Below are 24,337 nucleotides of genomic sequence, written 5' to 3' on the forward strand. Positions count from 1 at the left end.
GTCCGAGTCCAGCACACAATTTTAATCTGCCAGGAACTTTCATTAATTATCAGTATTACATGCTTCCATGCACAAAAAACCTCCAGCCTCGGTGACACGTTACCCCCCGTATATGACAATAGGACGTCATAAGACATTGGTTAACGAAAACAGAAAAAAAAACAAAGTTCTTGACTTTTTCACCTCCATACTCAAATATAATACGTAACGCAAAAGTTGCATTGCTTAGGCGTTAAAAATGATTTGTAACATGTGAATTCCAGGTCAGATCCATGTCAGCATACGCACCATAGAGTTTACAATCCCCAATTTCATTCGTTGATTTACCCTCATTCATCAATTCTTGTGCAGGAGAGAATTTCATGTATTACCCATTATCGAGATTCATTGACAGTCCATCTACAGAGCATCTGTTCTTAACTTTCAAGAAAATTCATCAGTTGTTGAAGATTCTTCGTTAGGCTGTTTAATAATACTTACACTGACAATTTGCTCTTCGGCTTTTGCTGGATTCTCGGCTGACATTTGCTCAACGATTTTCCTGATGTTTCGCCAGAACGAGTGCATGGCGTTGTCCAGTATTCACCCGCCGTTGCTGTTGGCGGTAAATCCCGAGACAGAAGTCAGCAGACAATTTGCCAACAAGTGACCACGAAAGTCTCAACAATTTAGTAACACTTACACTCTCAGCAAGAAGAAATATTTCTGCTTCTTATATATATGATTACAGATAGATGAAATGATCGTGTGGCATTGTTGGCCGGGAGGCCCCAACTGGGGAATTTCGGCGGCCGGGTGCAGGTCTCCTATCAGGTGACGCCTCATTGGGCAACTTGCGCGTCAGTGATGATGAGAACAACACAACACCCAGTCCACGAGCGCAGAAAATCTCCAACCCGGTCGGGAATCGAACCTGGGCCCGCTGCTTAGTAGGCAAACACGTTACCACTCAGCTAAGCAGGCTGAAGATTATAGATAATTTATATAGAAGAAGAACAAGAGCAGACCCTATGAAGATCCCTATGGTTCGCCTGTAGTGATTAATGCTCATTACGAGGATCCTTTTTCGTTCTGGATGCTCCATGGCTCTGTCAATTCGACGCTCCATCCTTTTAGTTAGATAAGATGAAAAACAGTTTAGCTTTTCTGATAATATATTACCTCCATCTACACAGCCTCCTTGTGGTGTGTGGCATAGGGTACTTTGTGTACCACTGTCAGTCTCCCCTTTCCCTTTTCCAGTCGCGAATGGTTCAGGGGAAGAACGATTGTCGGTAAACCTCCATGTGCGCTCGAATCCCTCTACTTTTATCTCCATGGTCCTCTCGCGATATATATATATATATATATATATATATATATATATATATATATATATATATATATATATATATATAGGAGAAAGCAATATATCTGTTGATTCTTCTAGGAACAAATCTCCGAGACAGCTGCGGGCGGAAAAAGATACTGTAAGAACGGAACCAATCGTTCAACCTCATATAATGAACCCTTCCGCAAATTGCTGCAGAATTCAATACAGGGCTATCAGCAAGCGAACCATTCAATGAAACATCATATATTTGGGCTTTTGAAGCTGGAGGCCCACTCGTGTACCCTTGACAACTGCACGACACAAAGCTTTACGTCTCACCTGGGCCCGTGAACGCGGACATTGACTGTTGATGACTGGAAACGTGTTGCCTGGTTCGGAAAAGTCTCGTTTCAAATTGTATCAAGTGGATGGACGTATACGGTTATGGGGACAGTCTCATGAATCCATGGACCCTGCATGTCAGCAGGGGACTCTTCAAGCTGGTGGAGGCTCTGTAATGGTGTGGGGTGTGTGTAGTAGGAGTGATACGGGACCCCTGATACGTCTAGATACGACTCTGGCAGGCGACACGAACGTAAGCATCCTGTCTGATCCCCTGCATCCACTGATGTTCATCTGCATTCCGATGGACTCGGGCAATTCCAGCATGACAATGCGACGCACGACACGTCCAGAATTGCTGCAGAGTGGCTCCAGGAACACTCTTCCGAGTTTAAATACTTCCGCTGGCCTCCAGACATGAAAATTATTTAGCATATCTGGGATGCTGTTCAAAAGAGATCTCCACCCCCTCGTACTCTTACGTATTTATGGACAGCTCTATAGGATTCATGGCGTCAGTTCCCTCCAGCACTACATCAGACATTAGTCGTGTCCATGCAACGTCGTGTTGTGGCACTTCTGCGTGTTCGCGGAGGCCCTACACGATATTAGGCAGGTGCACCAGTTTCTTTGGCTCTTCAGAGTATTTGTTTATGCTGAGGGTCAATTACCACTACCTCACCAAGCGTCGATCCACTGCAGGTCTGTTTCTGCAATTCGCTACAATTTTCTAGCGTTGCGATTTGTCTGTATAAAACTGTATCAGAAGCGAAAAGCCTCATGGAAGTCCCAATGTTGTCTGCTATGTCATACACATATTGCGAAAAGTACTATACCTGTAACACTCAATTAGAGTACGCCCGAAGTTACTCTTGTGTCCGAAAATTTTTCTCCAATGCTATGTTCTGCTTGTTAGTTTATTTGCTGGGAATATACAGGGTGTTACAAAAAGGTACGGCCAAACTTTCAGGAAACATTCCTCACACACAAAGAAAGAAAATATGTTATGTGGACATGTGTCCGGAAATGCTTACTTTCCATGTTAGAGCTCATTTTATTACTTCTCTTCAAATCACATTAATCATGGAATGGAAACACACAGCAACAGAACGTACCAGCGTGACTTCAAACACTTTGTTACAGAATATGTTCAAAATGTCCTCCGCTAGCGAGGATACATGCATCCACCCTCCGTCGCATGGAATTCCTGATGCGCTGATGCAGCCCTGGAGAATGGCGTATTGTATCACAGCCGTCCACAATACGAGCACGAAGAGTGTCTACATTTGGTACCGGGATTGCGTAGACAATAGCTTTCAAATGCCCCCATAAATGAAAGTCAAGAGGGTTGAGGTCAGGACAGCGTGGAGGCCATGGAATTGGTCCGCCTCTACCAATCCATCGGTCACCGAATCTGTAGCTGAGAAGCGTACGAACACTTCGACTGAAATGTGCAGGAGCTCCATCGTGCATGAACCACATGTTGTGTGGTACTTGTAGAGGCACATGTTCTAGCAGCACAGGTAGAGTATCCCGTATGAAATCATGATAATGTGCTCCATTGAGCGTAGGTGGAAGAACAAACTAAAATGAGCTCTAACATGGAAATTAAGCGTTTTCGGACACATGTCCACATAACATTTTCTTTAGTCGTGTATGAGGAATGTTTCCTGAAAGTTTGGACGTACCTTTTTGTAACACCCTGTATATATAAACATAATTTTTAGAAGGCAGTACATGTCGTCCTTGTTTTATCCTGTGCGTTTAATGTCGTGTCTAATTGCCAAACGATTACAAAAAATCAGTTTCCTCGTTCAATGGAGCATAATTTTCAATAAAATTTTATTATCTATACATTTCTCTTTCTCGTCCTGGTATTGTAAAATATAAGAATTTTTAGGTTCAAACATTGTTTCTTCTGTTAGAGAACACTAGAAGGGTAAATATCGAGTTCTAGTGCAAACTTTGCAAAGTGTCACGAATTCAAAGCAAAGAAAAATTAATTTGAAGAAAACGCAAAGTGCAAAATTTGCTTTGACGGGTTGTGTGAATGCCACCATTTGAGATGCGCTGCGAAATGCTATGACGTTTCGTTCCGTGGAGTCCAGACTTAACCAGAGTTAAGCCATCACCATCGAAGATACTGACTGGAGGAAGCTGTAGGATAGACGTTTGATACTATTTGTTTATTAATTTGTTTAGTGCCAGCAGAGTCCACAGAAGAGCATAAAACATTTGCTTTAAAAGATGCATCGCTCATCGATACAGATATGGTGAAGACGCTGGGAGGGAGGGAGGCTCACTCAGGTCACCATTAAGTTTCGCTGTCGAATCCTTCAACAGTTGAAGGAGAATGCTGCAACGGTTCCGGCAAGAGCGATTTCTTTCGCAATCTTTGTGCATCCATGTCATAATGACAGAATCTCCTCGGGACTCTCTTCAAAGGAAATTTACTCCACAACAGAATCACTGTACCTACCAACAAATTCAGTGTGCTCTTGGTATTGGATCAGCAATTTTCTCGTACCTGCTAGAGAGAATCTTCGGCTCAGAAAACTTTTTGATCAGTGGACACCACACGGCCCAACTCGGGAATAAATATGCATGCATGTCCTGTCAGCAGATTGATAAGATCTAATTCTGTTGGCTCAAAATCGATATCGGAAATTGACTTTAACGTTCTTAGTCAGAAACGAAGTTGTGTTAGTTTATCTAAATCTTCCCAGACGATTCCGTTGCAGTTAAACAATATACAGCAAAAAACGTCGGGAAAGAATGATACACTATCTGCTTTCTTAGTTACAACTTGGAACAACATCTTACTCACACACTGTAGATGCGTGGCGTTGCAGTGCGCATTTGGAATATGTGGAACCAGTGAATAGAGAAAGGTTAACGAAAATTTGTTCTACCACAATAACAGCCCGAACACTGGGTGACCAAAATATGAGCATTTTCTGATGAGCTCTAAATCCAAAAATTTCCGCGTATAGCGTCAGATCAAAGTGTAATCTCAGATCATTTCTTTCTCTTCTCAAAAGCGAAAGAAACACTTGTGGTCATCATTTTTCGTTCCTAGAACTATTTGCGTCTGATTAAGAAGTATTCGCAAACATCTTTCCCTAATACTCCAACAGTGGATAATCCACCACGTGTTTTGAGAGAGTGCACCAACGCGTATATCCTGAAGGAGAATAATGAGAGATTGCATGAATTAATTTTAAGATAGAGGTGTTTGTATGTATTTGAATGCACAAAGCATTGTGAGCCGTAAGATGCAAATATTGGTGGAAGAAATCATTGGGAAGACCCGGGTAGTAACCCTAACCTACGGATTTAAAGTCTAATAACTATTCATCCACACGACCACGTAATGCGTTCTTCACTCGTCCCAGGACCCTCTAATCGACGCCCGTCTCTCATTACAGCTTCAAATTCTGCGTCACGGGTTCACTCCATGCACTTATTTCTATAATTCATCTATTCTTCATTTAACTTTATCGTAGTGACGCCCCCCCCCCCCCCCAATCTCCACCAAAATCAAACCTCCCTTATTTTTGTGGCCGGCCGCGGTGGTCTCGCGGTTCTAGGCGCGCAGTCCGGAACCGTGCGACTGCTACGGTCGCAGGTTCGAATCCTGCCTCGGACATGGATGTGTGTGATGTCCTTAGGTTAGTTAGGTTTAAGTAGTTCTAAGTTTTTAGGGGACTGATGACCACAGCTGTTAAGTCCCATAGTGCTCAGAGCCATTTGAACTATTAGTGCAGAAGTCCGCCTATTCGTGCATTATTAACTTCATGGATGACGCATGCTTCACAACTATCCCTGTTCATTGATTTCCATTGCTTTTTTCAGAATAGGGAGTATCAATAACTGAAGCTTTCGCAGAACATATCTATGTCAAATCTTCCAGAAGAGCTTTACGTGAGGTGATTCTGGCTATGACTGTTGGTGAAAGTAACCGTTTCAAACGGCGAAGTTTAAGTAAATCAGCATCTCCCCTTGCTTATAAGTAAAAGATTATTTTTTCTCTCGTGTGAAAACAATATAGGCGATTACAGCAATCAAAGAATTCCCAGATTATTACTAACGAAAATTAATTCTTGTAAAACCTAAGTACGAATATTTACAAGTTTGAGCAGCGCATTTGTTCCGTCTTGAGTTCATTATTCTGTTCGAGCTTTTCCAGTCTGTCACTTTGCAGTCGCTTAACGCTGTCGATCCCCTCCGGAAGTGAGAACGAATGAATTAGTCTAATAGTCCAACTCTTGTAAGTTATTAGTATTTTATATCCGAATCTAAAGTACTGATGCCAATCTAACTAACGTATCTCGCCAAATGTTTCCTTCCACGTCGTAATCGTCATGATTGCCAGATTCAGCTTTCGTGAATAACCAAAAGTTCTTGAAACATTTCAAAACAGGGAAACAACATTCAAGAAAGCAAACATACATATCACGACTACTGAGTGAGGTAAAATAACTATGCGTTATAAGGTACAGTGTTTCATGCAGGGACACACTTCGGATGAGAGATCTTCTCTCAAATAAAGCGAAAATGTTCAAACGAATACAAATTTAGACTTTGACGAATGACAGGATTTCGCTGCTCCAAGTTTATCAGTGATAATAAATTCATAAAAACGAACGTTTCATGGTTAAATTGAAAAACAAAAAAGTCTTTTTTTGTTCATATAAGGCGTTCCTTCTATCTATTTGACTACGTAAATCGGATAGCTAAAATAAAAATGTATTTTTCGAAATTCTCCGCAAAATTTTGCAGGAGGGGTTCTACTAACTAATGCACAAAAAAGGGTAACAATACAGATGAAACGTAATTTTACTCAACTCCAATTGTAAATCAATTTGACGCGCATTCGTTCACTTGCTACTAAAATAAACTGGTGGCTTACCTAATTATGGATTTTCTAACGATACACACGAAGCCGCTAATGAATGTACTTCACACAAAAAGGTTTCACCGAGTCCTTATTTCAAAGGACGGTGTGGTGACTACCTCACTAAAAGTGTTGATTCATGTTTTTACTGGGTTATCACTAAGTGTTGTTTTCGTGCACACGTGTAACTTAATGCGCATCTTTTTCACATGGCAGTCTCGAGCTATGACATGCTTCTTACTAATTAATTGTTCAATGGAAAACGGTGCCATGCATTTAACTGTCACAGCGCTTTATCTGTACTTGTTCTGTTACGAACTTTATGTGAGACCGCCCCTGCGTACAACTGCTCCACATCACCGACGACTAAATGCAAGGTACCTATTTACGCTCTGCAGTCGGGAAACAGCGCACTGGCGCAGTTGCAGGGTCACTAGAACACCGCAGTTGCAGGGTTGGTAGCACGACCTGCAGGGTTCGCCAAGGAATGGAATATTCCACTCGCCGATACGCCAAGCCGCTCAGCACCGCCACCACTCTCATGTTATGTTCCACCCTCTCGTGTATGCATTACGAGAATTTATTGCGTGGATCGAATATCATTCCTGGTCCTTATTATTTTATGTATTTCCTTCCTAGCTTCTTCCTCACTTCGCTTCAGTGCCTTCTGGCGTACTTCAGAAACTCATATGAAGACGGTAAAAAAAGATAAGAAGAACAGCAAATAACAAAGCACAGAGCGCATGACTGTGTTTTAGACCTCACGTTATCAGAGTTCCGATGATGTGTCGGAAATATCTTGAAAGCAAAATTCGTACCGGTACTGCCGTTTTGAAATTGTTATCACAGATGTCTGCTTATAAACATGAGGCAGAGAAATAATATAATGTTTTTATTAGACGCGATAAATAATAAGACATATTTTACTATCCGTCGTAACGATTCTCCAATGGAAAACAGATTCTCTGATTACAGTAATTTTTTGTCATAAGTATTGGGAAAGCGAACAAGCTATCAAAAGGTACTGTACAGTACAAGGGGACGTACCTTATGCCATGCGCTCCATAGTAGTTTTCAGTGTATAAATGCAGATGTAGATGTAGACCAGTTGAAATTTTCTGTACCAGCTCGAAGCCTGAACAGGTACAAGAGCCGAAAAGACAGCAGACACGAGAAAAACAATGTAATGATTCAGAGTGTAAAACCGTAGAAGATATATGAAATCAAAATAACACACAAGCATGTCATAGTTCAGACTTGATGTGAATGGGAGAACACTCTTTCATTCTCATCTACAAGACAAACACCAAATTCGTTCAATGTCAGAAGTAAAAGTAAATGTGAAGCTCTGAATCGTGAAAAAAGTAGACGATATGACACTGAGGGTCGTAGCGTCTTGTAACAGCACGTGCACGTATGAATAATGTAGCCATTGAGAACCCGATACGTGATACCATGCTTTTAAATAAATGCTTTAGAATTATGTACGTTAAAGAATCCTTCATTTATGAAAACTACGTTATTGTTGCACATTGACTGTAACCCTGTACTATAGCCTTGAAGTAGTACTAATTAATTATTCTCCATTGTTACGTGACGGTGTCACCCGTAAAATAGCGGAAAAAGATATATTTAATTTAGTGATGAACCAGCTACGTCAGGATAGTCATTCTTACAGTTATTTGTTTCTTCTGTTGCAGGTGCTTTCCTGATACCCTTTGCCGTAATGCTTGTTCTGGAAGGGATACCTCTTTTCCTGATTGAACTGGGAATTGGACAACGCATGCGGCTGGGATCCATGGGCGTATGGAACACAATACACCCTTGGCTGGGTGGAATTGGCATTGCTAGTGGAATAGTCACGTTCTTGATCTCGTTGTACTATAACGTCATCATCACTTGGTGCTTCTATTACCTGTTCAACTCATTTCAGGTAGGAAGATCCCACCTAATTTCTGTCATATGATTTTTTTTTACTTCAGTATTCTCTTTTGGGTGTAAATATGTTAGAAACCTTACTTTTCTATTGGAACATGGATTTGTACAATATGAAACGTTAGTCTTCGAAGAAATAAATCTACACATTCCCTTATCCAAACGAAATTTTCAGAAATATATAAATTTGATTCTTCATTTCGAGCTGCATTGTGGAACATAAAAATGATAAATACTGATAAAGAAACTGTTCAGCCTCACAGTAGAAACACGAAATCGACAACAGAGAAATTTTTGGGGTAGTTTAACCCTTCATCAGATAGAAACTTATAACTGAATCCTTCTAATAGATGTCATAAAAAATCCCAGTTCACACATATATACACTCTCTATCAGACTATTTTCATTAGAGGACACTACAGCTACCCAGCAATTGCTTTGTATAGTTGCAGTAAGTGGTGGTCATGACAAGATGCCTAACAATAGCAAATACTTTCGTTCATTCATAGATTTAGAAAAGAAACAGAACCTTCTGGAGTGTGAAACAAGTCAAGGTATAGATACAAAAAGACAAGAACATTGATCAGATAACTACTTGGCACACATTGTTTGTAAGTCCACTGACTACAACAACAGACAGACTTGCCGCCTTTGAGGGAGGATTTTCACAATGAAATGGGTATCAGTGACCATGATGCACCTGTAGCAACATGATTACCAAAGCGTGAACAGTAACTAAAAATATTAATTTTATTGTTGACAAAAGTAGATAAGCCAGCAGTAATGCCTTAAAACTAGGAGGAACTCAAGCATTTAGCTCTGGCAGGAGCATGTGAGGAACTGTGTCTCTAGTTTAGAAGTATGAGGGTGGTTTGAAAAGTTCTCTAAATGGAAATGAAAAAAAAGTACTTACATCACTGATACTTTTTTAATTTTTCAATGTAGTCCCCCTGTAGGTTAATGCGCTTGGTCCAACGATGTTCCAGTGCCTTGATCCCATATCGAAAATGAGTTTCCTCCGGGCCTGCAAAATAGTTGTCAACTATGGCTATCAGTTCTTCATTTGAAGTGAATCTTCATCTCCAACAAAAATTTTCAGTTTTGGGAAGAGATGGAAGTCTGACAGAGCCATATTAGGTGAATAAGGTGGGTGTGGCAACAATTCATACCTTAGTTCGTTTAATTTTCCATGGCGTTGGCAAGTGTGTGTGGGTGCGCATTGTCTTGACAGAAGGTGACTTTCTTCCTTGCCCAGGATGTTAGCATAGTATCTTCCAGTAATTTTTTGCTCAGCGGGGAGATAATCTACAAACAAAACCTGACGCCATGACCTTTCCTGCTGAAGGAATTGTCTTTGCTTTCTTTGGTGGCAGAGAATCAGCATGTTTCCACTGCTTTGACTGTTGTTTTGTCTCTGGAGTATAGTAGTGCACACAAGTTTCTCCAGTGGTCACAAACCATCGCAAAAAATCTTGTTCATTTCTCCTAAAACAGGCCAATATGTCCATTGTCATGTGTTTTTGATCCAGCATCAAGAGTCATGGCACCCATCTTTCATATCATTTTTTCATTTCTAATTCTTCAGTTAAAATGTGATATACTCTTCTGGATGACATCTGGCAAGCGTGAGCAGTTTCACGCACTTTCAGTTGGTAATCCTTCATGACCATTTGGTGCACTTTTGCAATGATTTCTGGAGTAGTGACACATCTTGGCCAACAACTGCATGGATCATCATCTAAGCTCTCCTGACCAAATTTAAATTCAATTGTCCACTTGGCAACAGTTGAATATGAAGGAGCAGAGTCCCCCAGTGTATTCTGGTAATTGGCATGAATGTCCTTTGCTTTCATACCATTCTTTACGAAGTACTTAATCACTGCTCAAATCTCGATTTTTTTTTTTTTTCCATCTTCACAAATCATTACGCAGGAACAACAACAGAGCCACACGACCGCCACAGCTCTCTTCCAAGAACACTGACGTGGCATGTGTTTATAGGCAATAGTCCAATGAATATCACATGAACAACTCATTGCGCTAGTGCTGACCTCCCATGGTGATTCCGAGAACTTTCCAAACCACCCTCATGCATTTGATAAATTATTGGATAGATATGTACCTAGTAGAACAGTTCATGATGGGATGTACCTCTGTAGTAACAGGCTCAGTAAAGGAACTTCTCAAGAAGCAGTGACTAGTGCCCAATATGTGTAAAACAAAGCATAGAACTATAGACAGATATACACTGAATGAAACACATTTGGATGTTGAAAGAGCAATGCATGAACCCTTCGATTACTGCCACAGTAGAGCCTTGTCAAAAGAACTAAAAAAAAGTAATTCATATGTTTATCTACAAAGAAGATTCAGAAATACTGCACCAATGTAACTGTTGCACCACTGCAAAGATGAGTGTTGTTGATATTAATGTCAGAGGGATTGAGAAATAGTTGAAATTGCTAAAACAGACAAAAGTTATGGGGCTGATGGAGTCTCTGTGAGGTTCTACACAGAATTTGCAGCTGAGTTAGCCTCTCTCTTTAACTTTAATATGCTGTGGATCGCTCAAACTAAAAGCTATGTGCAGTTGTTGGAAGAAGGTATAGGGCACACTTGTCTAGGAGAATGGTACTAGTAATGATCCACAAAAACAACCACCTGGAACCATTTATATCCATGTATTGTAGAATCTTAGAACATAATCCAAGCTCAAATGTAATGAAATATATTGAACCAAATGACCTCCACCAGCACTGATTCAGAAAACATTGGATGTGCCAGACCCAGCTGCACTGTTCTCACATGACAGCCTGGAAACCAACGCTCAAAGCAATCAGGCGGATGCAGTCTTTATTGACTTCTAAATCACTTTTGGATCAGTGCCACACCAATCAAAAGTATGATCTTATTGTGTATCAAACAGAATTTGTGATTGTAAATAAAATAGAAAGAAACTTCCACATGGGAAAAATATATTAAAAACAAAGATTCCAAGACTTACCAAGCAGGAAAGCGCCGGCAGACAGGCACATGAACAAAACACACAAACACACACACAGAATTACTAGCTTTTGCAACCGATGGTTGCTTCTTCTGGAAGGAGAGGGAAAGACGAAAGGATGTGGGTTTTAAGGGAGAGGGTAAGGAGTCATTCCAATCCCGGTAGCGGAAAGACTTCCCTTAGGGGAAAAAAAGGACAGGTGTACACTCGCGCGCGCGCACACACACACACACACACACACACACACACACACACACACTCACTTATCCATCCGCACATACACAGACACAAGCACTGCTCTGATGACATTTACAAAATTGCCCTTCAGAATAGAATAGTGTAATGTTCTATGTGCCATGTCTAATTTATTAGGTAACCCAAATAAACAGACTGGATGAAAAGACCCAGGAGATGTCACATGGGTAACACCTCAGGTCTTGATAATGGCCTCAATAGAGCAATGAAAAGTGTCCACAAGCCTGTTAAAATATGTCATATGCAGTTGAAGCCATTGATTATTGAATCCAATAGAGCTAACAGATTGTGAAGATTTCCCTCCAACATTTGTCATGGGGAGGGTCACATGGCCATCTGGAACTACTTTTACACAATATGTAGTGCCCAAAGTGACCAGTGTCTCTTTTTAAGAGGAAACAAATACTTTATCTACATCTGCAAGCCACTGTATGGTGCATGGTAGAGGGTACCTTGTTCCACTACTACTCATTCTCTTTCTCGTTCCAGTCACAGATATAATGAGGGGCAAATGGCTGTCTATATGCCCCCAAACAAGCTCCAATTTCTCTTAACATATTTCCTTGGTCCTTGTATACAATGAGCATTGGCATCAGTAGAGTTGTTCTGTAGTCAAATTCAAATGCCAGTTCTCTGAATTTTCCCAACTGCAAAGAATGTTGTCTTATCCCCAAGAATTCCCATTTGAATCCACAAAGCATCTTCATAATAGATACATGTTTACTGAACCTACTGGTAACAAATCTAGCTGCCCACCTTTGAACTGCTTCAATGTCTTTCTATAGCCCACTCAGGTGAGAATACCAAATCTCCATAATACTCTTGAGTTGATCAAACCTGCCGGTATCAAATCTAACAGCACACTTCTGAATTGCTGCTATGTCTTCCTTTAATCTTTCCTTACAGGGATGCCAAACACCTAAGCAATACTTAATAATGAGTTCCACTAGTGTTCTGTATTGAGTCTCCTTTACAGATGAACCATACTTTCCTAAAACTCTCACAATAAACCGGAGTCAACCATTCGGCTTTCCTATGAGTGTCCTTAAGAGCTTTTTCCATTTCATATAACTTTGCAACATTAAGCCTAAACATTTAATCGGTGTGACTGTGTCAAGCAGCACACTACTAATGCTGTATTCAAATGTTATAGAATTGATTTTGGTACTCATCTGCATTAACTTACATTTTTCTGCTTTTAGAGGAAGCTGCCATTCATCATACCAACTAGAAATTTTGTCAAAGTCATCTTGTCCCCTCCTGCAATCACTCAATGACAATATTTTCCTGTACACTACAGCATCATCAGTGAAAAACTGCAGGTTGCTGTTCACCTTGTCCTTCAGATCATTTGTGTATGTAGAGAACAAGGGTGGTCCTATCACACTTCCTTGGTGCACCTCTTTTGATACCCTTGTCCCTGTTGAACACTCACTATGGAGGAAAACATACTGGATACTATTACTTAAAGAGTCTCCAAGCCACTCAAATATCTGGAAACATGTTCCACATGCTTGTATCTTCATTAATAGTGTGGAGAGGGGCACCATGTCAAATGATTTCCAGAAATGTAGAGTATCGAACCTCCCCATTGTCCTTCATCTGTGGTTTGGAAGATACTGTGCAGGAAAAGGGCAAGCTGAGTTTTGCATGAATGATGCATTCTATCCCTGTGCTGATTTGTAGACAGAAGCTTTCACATCTAAAGAAAATTTATTATACTGAAATGAAAAATATGTTCAGTAATTCAGCAGCAAACCTTTGTTAAAGATATTGGCCTATAATTTTGCAGGTGCTTCAGTTTAAATTTTTACATTAAGACAATATCAAATAATAATTCCACACAACACTTAATATTATGTTGACAGGTCTACTCCAAATTGATAGCTATTCGAGAACCAGGCTCTAACAGATCAGTGATTACAAGTAATTTTAGTTATTAGTGGAGAGTGTGATCTGTAACGTTATGATGACCTTTTGCTGTGGGGACAGCGGGTATAGTCTATGATTATAAGACATTTGCATCTATACTACTGTGCAGCTATTGTGATCACTTCTAATTTTTCTGTGACCTATTCACAATATTTGCTACACATTAAAAGCTGTTGGATGAAATAACATATAAGATTCTAATTATCTATATTCTCAATTTATACAAAATTTATCGCCCTTATTGTATCACTACCATTTGTCACATGAGTTGTCACAAAAATAAAAAAAATAAAAGCAACAGCCTTAATTAATGTGTATTAAATGCATCTGCTAGACTCAGGGATTATCAGTGGGCACTCTTACCTTGCCATTCCTCTTGCACCCAAATGTGGTAACCGTAGGAGAGAATCTTTATGAAGGAATCTCGTGCTTGGTTCTTTTAAAAAGAATGAAAAGTAAACTATAATTTATTTACTTGTAGAATTATCAGTGCTGTTCAACATTCATTACTAGTGTCTAAAGAGCAGTGATCTGATAGCTAGTGTAAAGTAATTTTCAAGGCACTGGAATAATGTATGAAACTCCCTGTTGGATTAAAACTGTGTGCCAGACTGAGACTCAAACTCATAAAGGCAACAGTTCTGAATTCAAGTCCTGGTCACAGAGTTTTAATCTGCATAAGCTGCCAGGAAGTTTCACATCAGCGCATGCTACAATGCAGAATGGACATTCATTCTGCTAACAGTTTCTTGTTTCTACCCAATTACTCTATTGTTACAATTTATATCATGTAAACATTAATGTGTTTAGTTTATAAACTTAAGATTTGTTCTCAGATGCTATTACATAAGACAATTTTATTATTTTTTTTTTTCTATATCAAAACATGACAAAACTCATACCACTGCATACGATAAATTGGATGGTCATCAAATAACAAAATAATAACAATAATAATAATTGCTTAGAATCCTCTGTGCATGCTGTAATCAGTCTAATTTAGTCTTTGCAGTCCTTATGGTAGGAATATGTGTAATGTTGTACCTGAGTTCATAAGAAGGTACTTTGGGAAGATGTTTGATCTTATATTACTAAGATTCTTTTGGAAATTATCAGTATACATTTTAATGCTATTGAAACTTACGTCCATCTTTATGTCCAGCATCATTTTTTGTTGTGCTGAGTATAGTTAGAGCATTTCTTAGGAAAAGTGTTTAGGATGTACACAGATTTTTATTTGAAACTCTTCTCTTCCCTTTCAGGTTCTTGCATTTTGTAATACAAAAGGGAGCCTGGGAATAACAATATTTTCATGCAAGCCTTTTGTTGATCTCATAACCGCATGAGCATATTGGCAGATCATATTCAATTAAAAGGGAAACAGCATTGAATCTCTCTGTGTACTTTAGTATTTCTGTTGCGTAAACAAACCTTGAATTTCAATTTTTTCATTGTGGTACTGAGAGCAGTTATTCTGTAATGCATGATTCTGAGAATGTTGTATGCTACTATAGTCAACTCTGTTGACCACCAGGACTCTGTGCTTCTACCTTTTATGAGCCATTCGGTTCAATTGTAAATTACAATAGTTTTAACAAATACCATAATAATATCTTGATTTACAGAGTCCTTTGCCCTGGGCATCCTGTCCTGTAATCAATGGCACAGAAATTGCTGAGTGTGCAAAATCCTCTGAGACAGCTTATTTCTGGTACCGAACAACACTTGATGCATCACCAGCGATTGATGACCCACAGGGCCTGAAATGGTGGATTGTAGTCCTCCTCCTATTGGCCTGGACCACAGTCTTCTGCATAGTCATGAAAGGCATTCAATCTTCTGGGAAGGTACTAATTTTGTATTTCAGTTCTATTTAAAACAATTTTAGGAGACTCTTATTTAAGAAATAATGACTATTTCTTGTTTTTAATAAATAGAGTGGCACTATTAACTTGGTAATGTACCTTAATGTTTTAAAAAAGAAATGAAAGGAAAATGTTGTGTGTGTTAAGGGATGGCTTAAAATATATGTGAGTAACAAAATGTCAAACAGCAGTAATGCTATTCCATATTTAATTAGTTGTAAATAAGTATTTAATTAGACTATTACAAATATGAGATGTTATTACGTTCCAGGTTGTCTATTTCACATCCCTGTTCCCATATATAGTCCTTACAATCTTCTTCATAAGAGGATTAACATTAGAAGGTGCTAAAGCAGGAATAATCCATATGTATACACCAAAGGTAAGAGCTTTAAATATGTTTATTTTTCTGTTATTTATAAATGATAAATCGGAGCTGACTACTTATGAAACAGTAGTGTTTTTTGGTCCTTCATTCTTTTATAATGTGACTTACCCTCACATTGCCTATCACAGCTTCATTGTCTGAGACCATAATTGTTCTAAAGATCTGCTTTTCATCACATGACTCCTGTTTAGGTACTGCTTTTTGTGACAGGGCTCTCATTCCTATAATGAATATGAAGCCAATATTTTACTCCAGTAATGTGTTAAGAAAATACATTAATATAGTTTATATTAAAATGTAGACATATACTGAAGGAGAAACTTTACCATAAATTACATTATTTGTGTGGTTATGATGTATCATAATGTTGCATGATATTCTCAAGCACAGAGACTTACCTAGTCATATTAATTGATCACCTGAAGAATGTTCCTGTTGGAGCACAGAAAATCTAAATATGCTCCTCTTTAAAATACTTTGATGGAAAAATGGAGACCAGCTGCATCAATCCTCATTCAGCCATCCTCACAAAAAATTTTGGCGTGCGAACATATTTGTGATATTTTAACACAGAACATACTAAATCCTTTTACCCAATCTCTCTTCTGTAGTTAAGCCTTTATGCTTGGCATTTCCCCCTCAGTGCCACTGTCTATATATGTATCTCTGTTACTGTCGTATTTTTCTCCCATTGACACTTGCTTCTGTCTGTCTCTCCCACTGTCACTGTCTTCATTCCTTTCCTTCACTCTTCCTTAGCACTGTTTCCTTTGTTGCCACTACCACTGTGTCTCTGTCCCATTGCTGTTCTCATTGTCCCATTCTTTTTCCCTACCATTGCAACTGCCTCTTTCTTTCTTGCATATAGTTTCCTGCCTTTCTCTTCAGCCCCCATTGTCTCTACACATGTCCTTGGCGATGATTTGCTTGGGGTTTCAACCCATAGACCAGGAAACTTTAACATGTGGGTATATGGGATGGGGGAAAGCAGGTTAATTTTTTTGTCCTTAAATTTGACTAATAGTCTGCAGAGGAGGGGAGGGGGTAGTTGCCCAGACCACCGTGCCCCCATGCCTATGTATAGTCTCCTCTCATCTCTCTGTTTTGTTTCCACTGTATCCTTTCCCTTTTGCTCCCACTGCCTCCTGTCTCTCCTCTTGCTCCCACTGCTTGTATTTCCATCCATCTCTCTTTCTCTTTTACTGCCATTGTCTCTCACTGACCATCACTATCTCCTCTCTCTCACTTTTCACTACTGTTGTCTTCATCCATTTCTGTTTCTCATTCACTGCTACCTTCTCCCTCCCACCATCACTGTCTCCTCTCTCTTCCTTTCCCACTGGCACTCTCTCCCCACTCTTCCCCCATTATTCTCTCTCTTTCTGCACAAAAAAGTGGATGCCAAAACTTTGGTGAGGAAGGTGAAATGATGACAGAGGCAGCTGGTTTCCCACTTTTCTGTCAGAACCTTTTAAAGAGGAGCATATTCACTCCTTTTTTGCCGGTTCCTTTCTTTTCCCTGTTACAGCAGGGTGTGCTGCTTAAACAGAATGAATCCTGTGATACATTTACATACTTCAACACATAAACAATAAAAAAGACTGCATAATATAAGGTTAATACAACACAAGTCCACTTTACACTACTTTACATAAAATTCATGGCATTTTTTGGTTATACCTACAGCTTACAAAGAAATGCAATGTTTGATTTGCAAGTACATAGAATTTTGTAAGACAATAATTTTTTATAAGGGGGTTAATCCTGCCAGGTGACACCATTGAAGAATTTCTAGTAAGACAACATGTATAAGTATGGAGTACCCATTATACTGAGACAGTACATCATTAAGTTATATTGATGAAAAGATAGTGACCAGAAACATAGCTTGGTGACCTCAGAACCCTTGTGATGATCCCAGAAACCTTGCCATGTGTTCACTACATTAGCAGAAAATACATTTGCACCTCAGACTGGATATTACACACGTATTTTATGTGTGTAGGTACGGTAAATTCAAATCTCTGGATCTTAGCAACAAATAATGACATAAAAAAAGTTTCTAGGTTCCCTGAGAATGCCATCTGAAGAACGTATAGTAAAAATTTTGACAATTTGCCATGAGCAGAAATGATAGAGTGGCATCTCCACAGTTAGTATCGGTAACCAAACATAGTGGTTTTTCGAGGTTTCCTCAGGAAGCCCTTATAAACAATTGGTGCTTTTATAAGCCATCTAAGGCCCACCCTATACCACATTTAACAGGGAAGAACCAACTGATTTGCTCAGTTTGCTTGGGCTAGAGAGGTGTGTAATGTTTAAATTTTACCCAGTACCGTAGAACAGCTAGAGTATGCCTATTCTTCCGATAGGTATACAGATGGTTACTAGGCCAAGGCTACTGAAAATACTTGACCCTTTATATCTGTGATCAATAGAACCACCTGAAAAGTTACATTTTTGTGTGCCATTTTTTTGGAACATGTTGTTGTTGTGGTCTTCGGTCCCGAGACTGGTTTGATGCAGCTCTCCATGCTACTCTATCCTGTGCAAACTTCTTCATCTACCAGTACTTACTGCAACCTACATCCTTCTGAATCTGCTTAGTGTATTCATGCCTTGGTCTCCCTCTATGATTTTTACCCTCCAATACCAAATTGGTGATCCCCTGATGCCTCGGAACATGTCCTACCATCCAGTCCCTTCTTCTAGTCAAGTTGTGCCACGAACTCCTCTTCTTCCCAATTCTATTCAATATCTCTTCATTAGTTATGTGATCTACCCATCTAATCTTTAGCATTCTTCGGTAGCACCACATTTCAAAAGCTTCTATTCTCTTATTGACTAAACTATTTATCATCCACGTTCCACTTCCATACATGGCTACGCTCCATACAAATATTTTCAGAAATGACTTCTGGACACTTAAATCTATATTCGATGTTAACAAATTTCTCTTCTTCAGAAATGCTTTCCTTGCCATCACCAGTCTACATTTTATATCCTCTCTGCTTGGACCATCATCAGTTATTTTGTTCCCCATATAGCAAAACCCGTTTACTTCTTTAATCGTCTCATTTCCTAATCTAATTCCCACAGCATTTAATTCGACTACATTCCATTATCCTCATTTTGCTTTTGTTGATGTTCATCTTATACCCTCCTTTCAAGACACTGTCCATTCCGTTCAACTGCTCTTCTAAGTCCTTTGCTGTCCCCGCAGAATTACAATGTCATCGGTGAACCTCAAAGTCTTTATTTCTTCTCCACGGATTTTAATACTTACTCTGAATTTCTCTTTTGTTTTCTTGCTCAAGAGAAGGACTATGAAAGGAAAATGTTTAGTCAGAAAGGACTTGAATTTTAGATTTCTTATTTCTGTGATAGAGGTAGGTACAGGTATAGTTTAAAACATTTTAAGCAGCATAACACAGCAGTGTGGTTATTCAGACAACTAAATGTACAGTTCTGTCCGTGATTACAAACTACAAGTGTGTTGTAATGATCAGATGGAAATATGGAGTGTCAAAATTGATAACATTCAGAATCATGTTTTACTTGGACTAATGCTAATGGCATCAGAAAAAGAGATCTTGTAAAAACATTAATTAACTGGGCTTAAGTTATTGCAAAGAAGACCTCAAGAGTCAGTACAATGAGCCGGACAGGTACAGAGTGCTGGAGTAGTTCAGATTTGGCCCAGCTTTTCAAATAAAGCAGCATTTAAAGACAACATCTGGAGAATTGAGCTCACTTGGACTGAATAAACCCTGAATAATAAGCACAGATTATTTAAAAACCAGCAATCTTCTGTGATACTTAATTTCAGAGAAGGTGCTGGTCCACTTTTTCAGAGGGCTAGTGTCAGATATCGACAGGAAGTGCAAAATGGCTAAGCAGGGATCGCTAGAGGACAAATGTAAGGATGTAGAGGCTTATCTCACCAGGGGTAAGACAGATACTGCCTACAGGAAAATAAAAAAGAGACCTTTGGAGAAAGGAGAACCACTTGCTTGAATATCAAGAGCTATGATGGAAACCCAGTTCTAAGCAAAGAAGGGAAAGGAGAAGGGTGGAAGGAGTGTATAGAGAGTCTATACAAGGGCGATGTACTTGAGGACAATATTGTGGCAGTGGAAGAGGATGTAGATGAAGATGAAATGGGAGATATGATACTGCATGAAGAGTTTGACAGAGCACTGGGAGACCTGAGTCGAAAAAAGGCCCCTGGAGAGTAGACAACATTCCATTAGAACTACTGATAGCCTTGGGACAGTCAGCCATGACAAAAGTCAACAATATGGCGAGCAAGATGTATGAGACAGGCGAAATACCCTCAGACTTCAAGAAGAGTATAATAATTACAATCCCAAAGAAAGCAGGTGTTGACACATGTGAAAATTACTGAACTATCAGTTTAATAAGTCACAGCTGCAAAATACTACTGCGAATTCTTTATAGGTGAATGGAAAAATTGATAGAAGCCGACCTCGGGGAAGATCAATTTGAATTCCGTAGAAATATTGGAACACGTGAGGAAATACTGATCCTACGACTTATCTTAGAGGAAAGATTAAGGAAAGGCAAACCTACATTTCTAGCATTTGTAGACTTAGAGAAAGCTTTTGACAATGTTGAATGGAATATTCTCTTTCAAATTCTGAAGGTGGCAGGGGTAAAATAGAGGGAGCCATAAGCTATTTACAATTTGTACAGAAACCACATGGCAATTATAAGAGTTGAGGGGTATGAGAGGGAAGCAGTGGTTGGGAAGGGAGTGAGACAGGGTTGTAGCCTATCCCCGATGCTATTCAATCTGTATATTGAGCAAGCAATAAAGGAAGCAAAAGAAAAGTTTGGAGTAGGTATTAAAATCCATGAAGAAGAAATAAAAACTTTAAGGTTCGCCGATGACATTGTCAGAGACAGCAAAAGACTTGGAAGAGCAGCTGAACGGAATGGACAGTGTCTTGAAAGGAGGGTATAAGATGAACATCAACAAAAGCAAAACAAGGATAATGGAATGTAGTCGAATTAAGTCGGGTGACGCCGAGGGAATTAGATTAGGAAACGAGACACTTAAAGTAGTAAAGGAGTTTTGCTATTTGGGGAGCAAAATAACTGATGATGGTCAAAGTAGAGAGGATATAAAAAGTAGAATGGCAATGGCAAGGAAAGTGTTTCTGAAGAAGAGAAATTTGTTAACATCGAGTGTAGATTTAAATATCAGGAAGTCGTTTCTGAAAGTATTTGTATGGAGTGTAGCCATGTATGTAAGTGAAACGTGAACGATAAATAGTTTAGACAAGAAGAGAATGGAAGCTTTTGAAATGTGGTGCTACAGAAGAATGCTGAAGATTAGATGGGTAGGTCACATAACTAATGAGGAGTTATTGAATAGAATTGGGGAGAAGAGGAGTTTGTGGCACAACTTGACTAGAAGAAGGGATCGGTTGGTAGGACATGTTCTGAGACATCGAGGGATCACCAATTTAGTATTGGAGGGCAGCTTGGAGGGTAAAAATCGTAGAGGGATACCAAGAGATGAATACACTAAGCAGATTCAGAAGGATGTAGGCTGCAGTAGGTACTGGGAGATGAAGAAGCTTGCACAGGATAGAGTAGCATGGAGAGCTGCATTAAACCAGTCTCAGGACTGAAAACCACAACAACAACAGTGTCAGAACAGCTGCAATCACTATGAAGGTCTCTGCTGAAAAATTTAGTGTGGAAAAATGTAACTGAATTTATAGATTCAATGTCATTTTACTTGTTTTTTTTATGGTAAACTAATACTCTGTTTCTATTTATCAAACCAACATATGGATCCCTAATTATTATTCATTTATTTTCAGGTTGAAAAGCTTCTTGATCCAACTGTGTGGCTTGATGCAGCTACACAAGTATTTTATTCCTTTGGGTTGGCTTTTGGATCGCTCATAGCTTTTGGCAGTTACAATCCACCAAAAAATAACTGTGTTCGTGATGTTATTCTTGTTTCTATTGCAAATGCATGTACTGCTATTTATGCCAGTGTGGTCATCTTCTCAATTCTTGGTTTCAAAGCCATGACTATTGTACATAAATGTATTGATGGGTAAGTTCATGTCGATACACTATTTTTGTGTACAGTATTTCCGTGTATGTAATTTTAACTGTATAATAAATTCCACCTGCAGGAACACAGAAAAACTATTGCATATTGGTTTCAATGTATCAAAAGATGATTATGAAGACTTCATGAACAACTTTGGAACTAATGACACTATAAAAGCATTGCAGTTAGAGGACTGCAGCTTGGAAAAGCAGCTAGATGAGGTAAATATAAAATTTGAATTATTTACATTTTATTGTCTGCATATATAAGCAAGAATGATATTTGATTCAATTTTTTATAATTACTATGATACTTTTATTAATATTGATTTCTTTACTGGCTACTAATAGACAGTGGAGCAAAACCATTCAGCATATCACCTATAGATTCTTCATTTTGTTTAAGAAAATATCAATTGAGAAAACATTTTGTATGCAGTTGGCCTATAACTGCATTCAACAATCTGTTTTTACCTAAATGGCATTTTTCTTCTTATGACATTGCTAAGTTGATTAAAACTTAACTCTGGCAATGTACTGAAAGTACATAATTAAAAAAATCATTTGTATGTGAAGAGCCTTAAAATACAACAAACAAGTCCAGTATGAGCCTTGCTAAGGACGTAAATCTTTGTACAGGCTGCAGAGGGTACAGGTCTCGCCTTCATAGTCTTCACAAAGGCTATTGTTGAGCTGCCATTCTCACCTTTCTGGTCTCTAATTTTCTTCATGATGCTGCTGGCCTTGGGCCTTGGTTCGCAGATTGGCATTCTTGAGGGAATGCTTTGCACAATTTTTGACATTGAAATACTGAAGAGGGTGCGAAAACAGTACATAACAGGTTTGTGAAATAACTTTGTTCCACATAAAGTAGGTGAATTGTCCATATTTTGGACGTTTATTTAAGGCTTGGTTCTGGAAGCATTCCATAATGGAAACTAAGAACCAAGTACACTTTGTAGCTACTAGGATGTCTTTTGTTTTTAATAATAAAATGTTTTTCCAGCATGGATTTGAGAGGTAAGTATGAGCAGTATATTTATTTGAAATGGATTTTAAAATGTTCAATAAAGAGTTAATAAGATTTCAGAAAGAAGTGATGATATTACTGAGGTAAGCAGTGAGTTGCTTATTTTTGATCAAGGTTATTAAGTTTTGTAAATTTTAAATTTCTTAGTAAGAATCCATGTAACACCTGTATCTTGATTCTTTTCAGCTGCTGTCTGTATTGTGTGCTTCTTTGTGGGTCTCCTCTTTTGCTCTGGTGCTGGAGAGTACTGGCTCAAGCTGTTTGACTCATTTGGAGGCACTATTGGACTTGTACTTGTTGCTTTACTTGAAACTGTTGCAGTTATGTATGTTTATGGACATGAAAAGTAAGTGTTTCTCTGCATTCAGAAATCTTAAAAGCTTCTTTTTGTTACCTGAAACAAAAAAAATGTGTCTTCCGGATATTCTTTAATAATGTATTGTGTAATCTTTTCCTTCCTTGGTCTGGCCGTGGCAGCCAGAGACATTGTCATGTGTGTGTGAACTGTGTTTGTGTAAATGTGTGTATGTGTATGTCGTCTATTATGGGAGAAGGCCTTCTGGCCAAATGCTTATGTATTTAGTAGTCTTTTTGATGCCTATCTGTGACTTGACATCTCCACTATAAGGTGAGTAGCCATCTACCAATTTCATTATTTTTCCATTATTTTCCTTCTGTATTTACATGTGTTTGTACCTTCTCCATTTTTTCATTTTTTTCATCTTTGTCATTTTGCTACCAGGACATTCTGCACACTTGAGCAAACATGCTAAACGGTACTTTAACATGTGTTAGTCACACTAAATTTGTTTGAAATTGCAGACGTTTCTGTATACATAAATCATCACTGGTGAAATAAGTATGATGTTTTGGGATTCCTTGGGGTGATCTAGCTTGCTAAGTATCCTCTAATCCCCACCAGGGTGATAGTGAAATATGCCAGTGAAGCTTATATTGTGCAAACCATTTAAAAAATTGGCATTGATCAGTCATAAATGGAGAAATTTCTATTGAGTATTGCCAGGAAAGACATGAAAACAAACAAATGGATTGTGGATGAGACTGAAATGGAAGACATAATTATGGCTGCAATGGAAATGAAAATGAAAGTGAAGTGAATGTAACAAGAAGTCAGGCAGGTGTATGTTAGGTGACACCAAAAAAGCCCTTTGCTATATTTCAACTGATAAGGAAAGTCTGTTGTATAACTAAAAAAAAGGTGGGTAGATGCCAGAACTACTGTATAATGAATGAAAAACATCAAGAAGAGGTATTTATATA

The 24,337-nt window shown here is 38.8% G+C and overlaps 1 protein-coding gene across 3 annotated transcripts in view; it reads left to right on the forward strand.

Annotated features, from left to right (window-relative positions):
• The window catches only part of LOC126278592 (sodium-dependent neutral amino acid transporter B(0)AT3), a 561,831-nt gene that overhangs the window by 513,228 nt on the left and 24,266 nt on the right, over positions 1 to 24,337 (forward strand). For all 3 annotated transcript variants that reach the window (XR_007550727.1, XM_049978804.1, XM_049978805.1), the window contains exons 2-8: positions 8,252 to 8,484; positions 15,303 to 15,524; positions 15,814 to 15,924; positions 21,786 to 22,027; positions 22,110 to 22,248; positions 22,666 to 22,867; positions 23,243 to 23,402. Coding sequence is in view for 2 of the 3 variants with exons in the window: in XM_049978804.1 (XP_049834761.1) it covers positions 8,252 to 8,484; positions 15,303 to 15,524; positions 15,814 to 15,924; positions 21,786 to 22,027; positions 22,110 to 22,248; positions 22,666 to 22,867; positions 23,243 to 23,402 (1,309 nt within the window). In the remaining variant the exon portion in view is untranslated. The remainder of the gene's footprint in view (positions 1 to 8,251; positions 8,485 to 15,302; positions 15,525 to 15,813; positions 15,925 to 21,785; positions 22,028 to 22,109; positions 22,249 to 22,665; positions 22,868 to 23,242; positions 23,403 to 24,337) is intronic.

Source organism: Schistocerca gregaria, chromosome 6, assembly GCF_023897955.1.
Source record: "Schistocerca gregaria isolate iqSchGreg1 chromosome 6, iqSchGreg1.2, whole genome shotgun sequence".
In the NCBI taxonomy this organism is placed as follows: Eukaryota; Metazoa; Arthropoda; class Insecta; order Orthoptera; family Acrididae; genus Schistocerca; species Schistocerca gregaria.